The 11,656-nt window shown below is 51.7% G+C and overlaps 7 protein-coding genes across 7 annotated transcripts; 3 read left to right on the top strand and 4 right to left on the bottom strand.

The window, feature by feature from the left end:
• Positions 1-274: 274 nt before the first annotated feature.
• On the top strand, positions 275-1,343 carry RHO25_006684 (uncharacterized protein; the record flags this gene model as incomplete). The annotated part of the gene is made up of 2 exons (XM_023597493.2): positions 275-768; positions 824-1,343. 2 exons carry the CDS (start codon positions 275-277, stop codon positions 1,341-1,343), a joined length of 1,014 nt encoding a protein of 337 aa, XP_023453011.1.
• Positions 1,344-2,057: 714 nt separating this feature from the next.
• RHO25_006683 (uncharacterized protein) lies at positions 2,058-2,830 on the top strand (the record flags this gene model as incomplete). The annotated part of the gene is made up of 2 exons (XM_023597492.2): positions 2,058-2,707; positions 2,764-2,830. The coding sequence occupies 2 exons, from the start codon at positions 2,058-2,060 to the stop codon at positions 2,828-2,830; spliced, it is 717 nt and encodes a 238-aa protein (XP_023452552.1).
• Positions 2,831-2,911: 81 nt separating this feature from the next.
• RHO25_006682 (uncharacterized protein) lies at positions 2,912-4,622 on the bottom strand (the record flags this gene model as incomplete). The annotated part of the gene is made up of 4 exons (XM_023597491.2): positions 2,912-3,386; positions 3,441-3,670; positions 3,728-4,525; positions 4,581-4,622. The coding sequence occupies 4 exons, from the start codon at positions 4,620-4,622 to the stop codon at positions 2,912-2,914; spliced, it is 1,545 nt and encodes a 514-aa protein (XP_023452553.1).
• Positions 4,623-5,191: 569 nt separating this feature from the next.
• On the top strand, positions 5,192-6,768 carry RHO25_006681 (uncharacterized protein; the record flags this gene model as incomplete). Its single annotated transcript, XM_023597490.2, has 5 exons — positions 5,192-5,553; positions 5,608-5,942; positions 5,999-6,309; positions 6,358-6,520; positions 6,587-6,768. 5 exons carry the CDS (start codon positions 5,192-5,194, stop codon positions 6,766-6,768), a joined length of 1,353 nt encoding a protein of 450 aa, XP_023452476.1.
• A 232-nt stretch (positions 6,769-7,000) lies between these two features.
• RHO25_006680 (uncharacterized protein) lies at positions 7,001-8,307 on the bottom strand (the record flags this gene model as incomplete). Its single annotated transcript, XM_023597488.2, has 4 exons — positions 7,001-7,217; positions 7,283-7,593; positions 7,651-8,020; positions 8,108-8,307. The coding sequence occupies 4 exons, from the start codon at positions 8,305-8,307 to the stop codon at positions 7,001-7,003; spliced, it is 1,098 nt and encodes a 365-aa protein (XP_023452478.1).
• Positions 8,308-8,916: 609 nt separating this feature from the next.
• On the bottom strand, positions 8,917-9,833 carry RHO25_006679 (uncharacterized protein; the record flags this gene model as incomplete). The annotated part of the gene is made up of 2 exons (XM_023597487.2): positions 8,917-9,572; positions 9,629-9,833. The coding sequence occupies 2 exons, from the start codon at positions 9,831-9,833 to the stop codon at positions 8,917-8,919; spliced, it is 861 nt and encodes a 286-aa protein (XP_023452479.1).
• A 732-nt stretch (positions 9,834-10,565) lies between these two features.
• Positions 10,566-11,355, bottom strand: RHO25_006678 (uncharacterized protein; the record flags this gene model as incomplete). The annotated part of the gene is made up of 3 exons (XM_065602823.1): positions 10,566-10,698; positions 10,756-10,896; positions 11,030-11,355. The coding sequence occupies 3 exons, from the start codon at positions 11,353-11,355 to the stop codon at positions 10,566-10,568; spliced, it is 600 nt and encodes a 199-aa protein (XP_065458895.1).
• Between the last annotated feature and the right edge of the window lie 301 nt (positions 11,356-11,656).

The raw sequence follows: 11,656 nt of genomic DNA, 5'->3' as shown, positions 1-11,656 counted from the left end.
ACCCACTAATCAGCCAATGCTTATCGCTATACTCGCGGAAGGGTGAATGTATTAGATGATGGCCCGGGCCTCGATTGGTGAACGCCACCTGCACTTGTTCACTCCGCAGCCCGCGTTTCGAGTACTTAATCAACGTCGTTTCCTCTTCATCAGTACAACAACTTGTACCGGAAGCCTCATATTCCCTTCGCCACAAATCGGCGATCCAGCATCGAGACACATACAGCGCTCTATACAGCTCAAGATCTCGCCTTCCTATACCGATCAGTCGAACATGGCTTCTCTCTTCCCGTCGAGTCAAATCCCTCTTCTCCTGGAAGAACGCCAGATCAATATCGCTCAGCAGCAGGCCTGGGAGGATGTAGAGGCTGGGTGGCGTGCCCGTGAGGCTGCTAGGCTTGCAGACAGACGCTCGAAGATGCTGCGAGCAAAAGGTCTTTCGTACCTTCAAGCATCGCCAAAGGCTGCAGTAGCTACGACCTTGCTTGACGATGAAACTCGTCCAGCAGCATCGATGGAAGCATTTGATGACCAGGGTCTTTGGAAAACAATCATGACTGCCTTCTACGCTTTCGCCTGCGCGGCTCTCACGCTGCTCATGGGTCACAAGGCTTCCAACGATAGGTTCCCTCGAGCCACATCGTCTTCGAAGACGGTGCTCCGGCGAGACGATGCTGCTCGACTGAAACACCCGCGAGTTCATCCGAGCACGGCCGGCGGTATACATCCAGCCCTTTTCAATGCAGTTCTTCACTCAGCCCCGAAGCGGTAAGTCCTGAACATACAATCTTCGAATTCTTCGAGGTGTCTAACATGCAAGCAGTGCTATTGGATTCCTGGACTTACCAGCCGAAATTCGAAATCAAATATACACCACATCCATCGCCGGAATGCCCAGTAACATCAAGCTGGACTGGTTCGAGCCCATCGCGCCGAGCATCGCACATACCTGCCGACAAATTCGACACGAGTATCTCAGCCTCTACTTCGAGAATAAAACAATCATTGTCAACATGAGAGACGAGGTCAGGCTCTACCATCTGCATAGGTGGCTCGGGACTGTGAAGTACACTCCTGGCGCAAGGAAAAGCTTCAGATTGTTCAAGTTGCAATACTCTCAGAGCCCCGTCGAAGATTATTTCAACACGCACCCACCGTCCCGTGGACCTCAGCATCTCGAGTTGGCAATGATGGTTCAAAGTATGGCAGAACTTGGGCTTTCAAGGGATAAAGTGGAGTTCTCCATTGACAAGAAGGCTCACGTCTCTCCGCAAGAGCGATTGACGTATCTCCGTCGTTCAGTGCTGACTTTGGAACGAGCGTATAGAATCGTCAACAGTTAGAATTCTCAATTCAGTCTATTCCTGGCGTCCATGTATTTCTTCTCCACTGTCGTAAATGCTTCCTAGTGCATCCTTATATTCACTAGCGTGCCTCAAGCATCTTGCCTCCTCAATGCTCTGATGCTTGTTCGATCTGAATGCTGGTCGCTCTGTGCATCTTCGACCCATCTCTCATCGTAATTGATCGCGACGATACTTATTCTTCTTTTCCGCGTCCTTCTGCTCACAATATGGATGATAAGAATGGAGCAGACCTGGCTTGTCAAAGTCTGCCAAGGCATCAAGCCTCCGAACATGCCGTTTCCTATCCACTGTAACCACAAAACAATCCTTCGCTTTGTGTTCCCAGCCACAGGTTGCAGTAGTGAAAGTATCTGGGTATGACAACCGGCCATTATTCCGTGCCGTTCTGCTTCTGCCTGCGAATTGTGAAAGGCCAGATCCCACGCTCTGCAAGCGAAGAGAATTCGATTGCGCTAAGCTATATCGAAATTGCTATTTCGAGCGAGGCAAGACCCACCAAGATCCTTGATATGGCCATTCTCGCAGAAGTGCGAATCCTTCTAACATTCCTTGTACGACCAGACGACTTCTCTCGCGGCGATAGGCGTTGGTTCTCGTCTGGAAGGGCAGGAGACACAAATATAAGTAGTATTGATTTCTTCCACTGCTGAGAGTCTTGCAAGCTCCACCAGATACAGCAAATCGCCCATCATGTTGTCCTCAATCATTTTCCGCAACATCTTGGCCATCCTGGCAACGACCAGCTCAGTCACAGCACAAGCTCTCTCCTCATCAACGAGCTTCGTGCTCTGGCCAATAATCACTGCCGGCGAACTCGAGGGTCGTGTAACAAACTGGGACATTGACAGACGACAGCCACTGGCAACAGCAAGTGGTTCCCAGACCGGAGGATACACTACTGATTGTTTCAACCGCTACGTCTTCACGAGCTATGTTGGAACTCACTGTTATGGCTCAGACCAGTGCGGCTATCGAAGATGGAGTGTGAATGCCACCAACCCTGACCCAGACTGCAACACTCTCGTCACTCTCAACGCTTATCTCGCAAGCATGCTCATTTCTGGCCCTAATGAGGTAGACGAGCTCGGCAGGAGGAACGTGGGTTGGAGTAACAGGGATTGTGGACCTGAGATCGGAACACCTGGATTCAGCATCGACAACGGTGGAGAGAAGGGCATCTTCCATGTGCGTTACGACAATCCAGCGGACCAGAACGACGAATTTGGAACGTTCTTCACTTGCTGGACGGATGGTGAGCTGTATGGCCCCAGACTCTTCTATCGCAATGCTGCGGGAACGACTCCAAAAGGATGTGCTGAGCTTATGCTTGTGCCGAGATGGTAAGTAGTTGTTTCGTCTGCATCTAAAATGAGTTCAATATCTGACATTCGTCTAGCGCTGATGACACTTACGCGCAAGCGCCACTCACCAGCCAATGCTACCAAGGAGGTCTTCCAGCATAATCAGGAGGGTCGTGCAAGAACAGATCAGAAGTATATACATGCAAGTGATGCTGCAAGTAGAGTTAGACAAAACATTCGAGTTTACAATTTCGCTCCCTTTGGCATAAACTTCATTGCCTGCCTCACACCCAGATCAGCCAGAACCTCCTCAGCACCACCCAAAATGGCATCAAACTTATTCGTTCGGTTGAACATCTCAACTACGCTTCCCATTCCGCCCCTGGTGATACCTCTTCCACCGAAAATATTCGTGGCATCGTCCGCGATCTCGTGAGCGCACCGCGTGCAGTAGAACTTGCAGAGTGCGATAGGGCCGCTGAGCTGCTTGGACTGCTCCGCATAAGACATCTTGGTCATTTGATATGTGATAGACTCGATCCAGGATTGGCAGGCTTCGACTTTGGCGATCATGGCTGCAATTTTGCCTCTGATGACTGGCTGCTGGATGAGAGGCTTGCCAAAGACGATACGCTGGTGTCCCCATTTGAGGCACTCTTCGAGAACGGTGCGAGACCAGCGGGAGACCATGGCGCACATCATGAAGCGCTCGTGGTTGCTGTGTTCGTGTCAGTATTGATATAAATTTTGAAGCAGGAGGACTTTAACTCACAAGTTGGCCATGATGACTTGGAATCCGGCGTGCTCAGGTCCGAGGATGTTCCTCTTTGGTACCTTCACGTTGTTGAATTCGATGTAAGTCGTTCCGGCAGCAGTCGAGTACGAAGTCTTGATCAGCTTGGTGTCGACATTGTCGTCTCGCTCGACGAGCAGCACAGTGTAGCCCTTGTCCGACTTGCAAGCAGTGACAAAGTAGTCGCAGAAAACGCCGTTGGTGATCCACTGTCAGGACAATCAGTATTGGCAACATTCCGCCACAAATCGCGCCGCTGTACTCACCTTCTTCGTGCCATTGACGATGTAGTGCTGTCCATCCTCGCTCAACTCACATGTCGTCCTCAAACCTGCCACGTCACTTCCGGCGAATGCCTCAGTGACAGCAAGACAGATCTTCTTCTTTCCTGAAAGCACCTCCTTCGAAACTCTCTCCCTGAGTTCATCATCCTTACACCACTGATGTACAGCAGTCAAAGAGATGGTCATACCGGCCATGTTTCCATCCTGGAAGCCTCGCATGTTCGTCCTCACGATTTCCTGGGTGACGATCAAGTCGTGGAAGTAATCGAAATCTTCTCCCTTGACTGCACCACCGAACAACTCTCTGCCGACCAAATGTTTACCAGGCCCCAGTCGACACGCCAGAAGGTTGTTTGCAGCCATCTTGTCGATCAGCTCTTGCGATATCGTGGTTCCATCTTCCTCCTTTTCTCTGGCCTCGGGCTTGATGTGTTGCTCGGTGAATTTCCTCACTTCCTTCTGCAATTTCCTGTGGCTCTCGTTGTAGTAAGGGCTCTTGAAAACTGGGTTCAACCACAATGGCTCGGCGTAAGGGACCTTGCTCAGGTCGCCTGGCTGAGGTGTGATAACCTCCTCCTTCTCGCCATCTAATGTTCCCAAGCATAGCGATTTATACTGTGTGAGAACCTCCTGGCGATGAAGGTTGTAGAAGGCTTCGGTGGCATCCTGACCGGCGACTTGACGAAGGACGACTTCGCCTCCGGGGTGGGCTTCGAGGAAATCGGAGACGTCGTAGACCTTGTGGTCGATGATGAGCCAAGTATCTTCTTCGGAAGTGTGCTGTGGCAAGCTATTAGCAGTGGCAAGAGTGGCAAACAGGCGTGTGTAGCATTACTTTGGCGACTTCCTGTCGCGTCAATGCTGGACCTCCTCCCATTGTGAATGAATGTGTGCTATGGCTGGAATCTGTGGTGCTGGAATTGCGACTTTTGGCCACAAAGAGAAGTTGATTCAAACGGAAAGGGTCTATACAACACCAACATCTTCGCGAACATCTCTACCTCCAGACGAATGTCCCTCCATCGGCCGAGGTAGAACGCGAGGGTCAGCACGCAGGCTCAAAAGACTAATCGAAGGATGTTCATTGGCTGTCAAATGAGAAAGTGGGTCAGCGAGCGAGCACAGCTCTGCCGCGGGAAACTTCCAATCAATTATTGAACCTTCCTCATCAACAACCACGGCAAACGACACAATAGGCTATCTGTCAACGGCAAAACAACAAGAGCCCACAAGACTGCCACATTACATGGGCTCTCCGGGAAAAACACTCGCGCAAGAACCCGATTTTCTCTCTCCACCACCATCATATTGCGGATATGCGTGAGTCGTCTCGATACTGTAAGACTCGCGTCTCCTTCACAATGCGGGTCCAGCCGCGCAAGTTCGCTGCTGTGCCACCCGCTTGAGCATGTCCGGAATATCCAGCCATGACCCCGAAGGAAGTGAATGAATGTCATAGCGCCGCCCGTGACGATGAACCCGACTTTACAGAGAACGTGTCCGCGTATATTTGTCGCTTCACACTCTTCGCAAGTCGCCAAACGCTTGCCCCGGCCGGTCTACCACAGTATTGTGCGGAGCACTCGCCGGATTCTCTCTCCTGTCACTTGTGGAACGAGCATACGAAGAACTGCTACGACCAAAACCAAGCTGACGGAACAGCCTTTTGAGGAGGAGAGGCTGCCTGGGTACAGCCACGAACAGTTCTACCCCATACACATCGGGGATACTCTAAAGTCACGATATGTTGTGGTGGGCAAGCTGGGATACGGAGCTAATTCTACTGTCTGGCTCTGTCGAGATAAGACGTACATCTGTATCGCTCACAAACGAATTCGTGTCGCTGACTATATAACTTGTAGCAACGACGAGTTTGTCGCAATCAAAGTTTACGTCAAGACTTCACAACAATATGTCCATCTCGAGCAGCTGGCGTACGACCACTTGAGTTCAATACGATCTTCCCACCCTGGCCGACTCGGCATTCGAGATCTGCTGGACTGGTTTTATCTACCTGCTACAGATGGCTCCAGGCATTACTGTCTCGTCCACGAGCCTTTACACACGACCCTGTTCAACCTCCAGAGATTCGGAGGATCGCCACGGCCATTCCCTGAAGACCTTGTCAAGGGCGCAATCTCCTCTTTGCTGGAGACTCTGGACTTTCTTCATACCGAGGCCAGTCTGACGCATTGTGGTATGTCCCCTGCTGTCTACAAGACTCATGCTCTCACGTCTAACAACAGTGACCAGACATCAAGCTGTCAAATATCATGTTGGAAATCGAAGACACCAGCGTGCATTCCACCTTCGCCGAGAATGAACGAACTGATCCTGTGCCACGCAAAGTGATCGATGAGAGGAGAACCATCTATGGTTCCCGCAAACTGCCACATCCACAAGGGCACGCTTTCGGAAGGCCAATACTTTGTGACTTCGGAGAAGCTCGAATCGGATCGACGTTCCCCTACACAGAACTCCAACCGGAGGTGTACAAAGCTCCAGAAATACTGCTTCAGTTACCTTGGGATCATAAAGTAGACATCTGGAATACGGCGTGTGTGGTAAGACTCCATGCCTCTCTGCCTCCGCAGCCTAGCTGACATTTGTAGGCGTGGGATATGCTACAAGTTTCGCATCTCTTCGACGGCCACGATGAAGAAGGCTATCACAATAATCGAGTAGACATCGGAGAGATGGTTGGCCTGCTAGGCCATCCGCCCATGGAAATGCAACGTCAAAGTGTCCATTCATCGAAGGTCCTTGACGAACAAGGTCAGGTCAAGTTGCTTGCCTTCGCCTTGCTCTCGATGAGTTTCAGAACTAACGGGGTGGCAACAGGCAAATGGAAGAATGACCCACCGCTCTCTCCAGATACCTTCGAAGACCGCTTGACATGTCTCAGTGGCCAAAGCAAAGCGGAATTCTTATCCTTCTTACGCGCTATGCTCAAATGGCAACCGCGAGATCGGAAGACTGCTCGTGAACTTCTTCAGCATCCTTGGCTGACGGGTCACACGTAGCGGGAAAGCACACGTGGTCTCTCTGTAGTTACTTGGGTGAGGCATTGGTCGTAGCCTCGAATGCGGTGCTCCATCGACATCCCTGATTGGTTCTGAGATGTTGATGGACAACCTTGATGGCCATAACAAGAGTAACTATTGGCCACGAAGCTCGAATTATTCCCAGTCTATCGTCAAGATGATTTTGTTATTTGCCTGAGAATTTCCCCGCAACTGCAGCTCAAGTCCAACCTTAGGAAGCATGCTTTTCGTTGACCAAGGTAATTCTGTACCTCGCCTTTCCAGCCTCCATATCGACAATTGCCTTGTTGGCATCCTTCATGGGCACCTTGTTGATCCAAGGCTTAATGTTCTTGTCCGCGGCAAGTTGAAGCATTTCTTCAATTTCTGCCGGAGAACCGATCATGCTGCCACCCAGCTTGACACCCTTGCCGATGAAAGCAAAAGCACTGTAACAGAGTTTGTCAGTATTAGAATCTTCCAAATGCTGAGGAGTTGCTGGGTTCAAACATACTTCATATCAGGCAACTTGTCCTCCGGCGCCCCGACCTGGATGAACTCGCCCTTGGTGCGGAGAAGCTGCAAGTACTTCGACAACGGCATCGACGGAGAAGAAACAGTGCAGACGATCAGATCCAGCGATCGAGCATGCTTCTTGTTCCAGTCTTTATCCTCTTCGGTGGCGATGTACTCGTCAGCTCCCATTTTTAGCACATCGTCCCTCTTATCGGCTCTTCGAGAGATCCCGACGACCTTCGAGGCGCCCATGGCTTTTGCGAACAGGACACCAAAGTGTCCTAGACCTCCGACACCGATAATGCCGACCTAAGGAAATTAGCAAAAAGTACATCAGCAGATTTTGAGGTGAACTTGAATGCTCACCCTCTTCCCGGGTCCACAACCATTCTGCTTCAATGGACTGTACACCGTAATACCTCCGCACAGCATGGGAGCGGCGTCCGCCGATTCTATTCCATCTGGGATGCGAAAGACGAAGCGAGAGTCCGTCCGGTTGTAGTCCGCGTAGCCACCATAGCTGATTGAGCCGTCAGGATACTTGGAGCCAAAAGTACCAATATTGTGCCGACAGTAAGGCTCAAGACCAGCCTCGCACTCTTCGCAATCGGGCTTCAGGCACGAAAGAGCTTGAGCTCCTACACCCACGCGATCACCAACTTTGATGTTTCTGCTCGCTGGGACTTTCGATCCAACACGGACGGCTTTGCCGACGATTTCATGGCCGACGCAGACTCTGTGTGCTTCGTGTTAGCATCTATGCTTCATGCCTTCGATGGCATACTGTTGTCGAGGCAGGAGTGGTAGCCATTGAGGTACATACGGATAGAGAGTTGGACCCCAGCCGGACCGCAGTGTGTGGATATCACTTCCACAAATTCCACAATGCGAGATCTCGATATCAACATCCGTTTCCTCCCAGGTCTTGGGGTTCGGGAACTTTTGCCAGACCATGTTGCCCTCAGCAGAGGACTTGTCAAGGCCCATCCAACCTTCGAAGCTGTAATCCGTGGAGCCGGCCATGATTGTCGAATGGATGACTTGTCTTTTGTTTTGTCCTTGTGGTCGGGTGTGTTCGTCTGCTGGCTCAGAAAAGTGTGGAAAGAGCAAGGTGAAGGAGTGGGCTAATGTCTTCTTTTGTCGAACAACTTTCGAGTGTCAGGCAGCTTTTGTATTCCACGGAGATTTGATGAGAATCGATGATGCCCCACCGACGATTCCTATCTGTCTGCTCGGAAGTAAAACAGCGACAGCCCACTTTCGTAAGACGTGTGGCTAATGCCAGGCTAATCGCCGCCTATCGCCGGCTTGGAATGCCTCGGCTAATCAATGTTCACTGATTGTAAGAAAGCCGACCTGAAGAGATACAACGTGGAACGGCAGACAAATGTTCCCCAGGAGACGGACATGATGTTGTGTGGTCAATGGGCGATCGTGTCAGCGACTTTTGCAAGCAGAAACAGCTCAATAGTGGTGTGCGACGATCGCACAGTTCCCATAATGCAGCCGGAAGAGTGTGGCTGCAGTGAAAGTGTGTATCCTAGCTTCACGTGCACAACCACGAACCATGCCCATCACAAGTCAGACCCGAAGTCCTCAATATTTGACGCCGTACGCCATGTACTCGCCATCCTATGCCAGGATCTCAACAACTCTTGGTGGTTCGTTGACATTGGAGATGCCCATACTCGCCATAGCCTTCTCCAGCCCTGGTATATCAACCACATCTTTGTCCTTGATCGCATTTCTGCAAGGTCCCCAACCGAATCTCTTGTGAAACTCTTCCACCTTTCTCTTTAGAGCTGCCGTCAATGGCGACTGCTTCTTGACTCGCTCATCGTGATCAATCTGAACAGTCTCCATACTAGGGACCTGCTCGAGAATGCCGTGTAGCATGTCCACGCAGAACCAGACATATGTATCCTCGGTCGCGTTCGGGCCGCGGAAGCCATTGAAAATGCTATCAGTAGGGTCGCAATCCACCCAGATCTTCAAGGTTCGTAGGCTGATGCAATCGCGTAATCCAAGTGCCGGGAGCACATTATGGCAGCGCGGCGGCTTGTGCCAGCCAGGTCCTAACAGGAGCTCGATGCTCGTGATGACCTCCCGGTACTTCACTGGCAATCGCTGAAGTAGCGGCTTCTTCGTGTTGAAGAACTTGCCGTGGTATGGATGTGGGAAGAGGCGGATCGTCTGGCCGTAGAAGATCTGGTAAGCTTCTTCGTACATGCGGCGTGAGACGAGGAAGATCGAGAGTCGTGGGTGGACGAGACGGTAATTGCTAGGGTCTGCAATGCTACCAGTCAGTGCCGCTCCAGCAGCGGAGGCCACTCTCATGGCTTACCAAGATCCAATGGCTTTCTGGTGCACAGCAACTGCTCATAGACTCGGATCCGCAGCTCGGCTGGCAGATCGAAGAAGCGGAACGGCTTGATCGCCGGGCGTGGCGAAGAAGCTCGGGATGGAGCTGCGGATGTCATACGCGAAGAGATGGCGGATGATATGGCGCTGGATGCCACAGAGGGCACCGCTTTCCGATGCTTGCCCATAGTAAGCAGCTTCGGCCTCCTCGTGTGAGATCCGAATCAGCTGGAAGGGCTCTTTCCGGTGTGATCCCTGGGACGCTTGTCGCGTCCACGTCGAAGTGAATGAGCTGATATCGACACTTTCGCACTCGCACGCTCTTTCTCGTGGCTCAATGAATCTGGTTGTAGACGCAATGCCGCAGTCTGCAAGGCCCCGCCATCGTCGCGTGACCTATCTTTCAAGCAGCCATTTTCGCGCCGACTGCAAGATCGAGGAATGAGTGGTGATTGCTCGAGGGGAAGTGAAGAGATAGGGTAGCGGCGAGGGACATGGAAGCGTGTGACGGAGGGAATGGAGGAGAGCGCGAGTGAGATGTGCGGAGACGAGACAAGAGCATAACGCATGGCATCACGAGACGAGGTGGCGCTGATGTCGAATCAGCTGATCATCGGCAGATCTTTCTTCCTTCCTTCACCATCCGCCATCCCTTTGCCGCCATACTGATGCATTGTCATCAACAAGCACTGCGACAACATCCCAGAGCATCACGTCGAGTGTACCTCAAAGACTTCCAAACTCATATCTCACATCATGATGCAACTTATCTGGCCTCACGCTCAGGATTTCTAATGTAACCCTGGCTCTCCAAACGTCCATTGGAACTCATCTACGCTCCAGACAGCTGACCTATGCCTTCCCCTTATTGTTCAGGGTGAACGACCCGTCTTCCTGTGGGAACACACTCTTTCTATGGTTCATCCCTCGCAGCCTCGAATGATTTTCGGGTGTGTCCATGAAATCAGAGACAGCCCAATCTCGTCCTTGGTCTCAGCGTCCATGGTCTCAGCGTCCATTGGCACAGTCCTGAACAGATCGTAGACTGGTTCCCTGCGGTTACGAATGTTAGCCTGAACTATCCATGAGGCTCAACATGCAGCCACTCACTTCCAGTTCTCAAACTTCCACACACGATAGTACATCGTGGCTCCACACAGGCGCAAGAACTTGTGCTCGCAGAGCTGGCGATGTTTCTTTGCCAGCGGCGACTTTAGTTTCGCATGGTCGCCGCAGAGGTCCCCTGCCTTGCTCTTGGTTGAATACATTAGACGAGCTACCACGAGGGGCATCTGGTCGCGGATCTGTCAATACCAAACGCGCCGCTGCTTGATGGCGGAAGCTCGCCGTATACCGTTGATACAAGCCGTACAGGCCAACGCACCAGACGTCCTTGCCCTCGAGATAATACAACCTGAACATTACCACGTACAGGTAGTCACACGTAGCACGCTGGATCTCGGTCGCCTGACGCATTTCCTCCGTCTGGAGACCCTGGGAATTTGATCCATTCAGGAAGGGCTCGACCAGTGTGCTGATTGTGCTCAAATGATAGTCTTCCTTCCAAGAACATGAAGAACTGACGCCTGCTGTGCGGACTTTGTCCAAATGAACGATGTCGAACCGTCGACCCTCCTGGGGAAAATGAGTTTTCTTGGCCGCGATGAGGGCGCGATCCTCGTGTTCTCGCATCAAGCTCTTGTTCTGCATGAGCAGTTCTTTACCATGCTGCCTATCACGCGCGAACGGGGTGCGAGGCGGTAGTGTGAACTTCAACCCACATTGATCGAAATCAAGCAATGGGCTCGAGAGGGTCGTGCCGTCCAAGTCCAACAGGTTTCACTTGGCCTGCAGGCTGAATACTTCAAATATCGTGTTACAATTCTTCGGAAGCAGAAGTTTGACAGAGACTCGAGACGCGATGCCGAAAGGATCGGCCTCCGCCAGAGCTCAACCACCAATGCGCCGTTTAGGCCACCGCAAATCACTGATCCGGCGACCGCGGCCGTTT

The sequence above is a fragment of the Cercospora beticola genome, chromosome 4 (genome assembly GCF_033473495.1).
Source record: "Cercospora beticola chromosome 4, complete sequence".
In the NCBI taxonomy this organism is placed as follows: domain Eukaryota; kingdom Fungi; phylum Ascomycota; class Dothideomycetes; order Mycosphaerellales; family Mycosphaerellaceae; genus Cercospora; species Cercospora beticola.
This window is presented reverse-complemented; position numbering and strand designations above follow the sequence as displayed.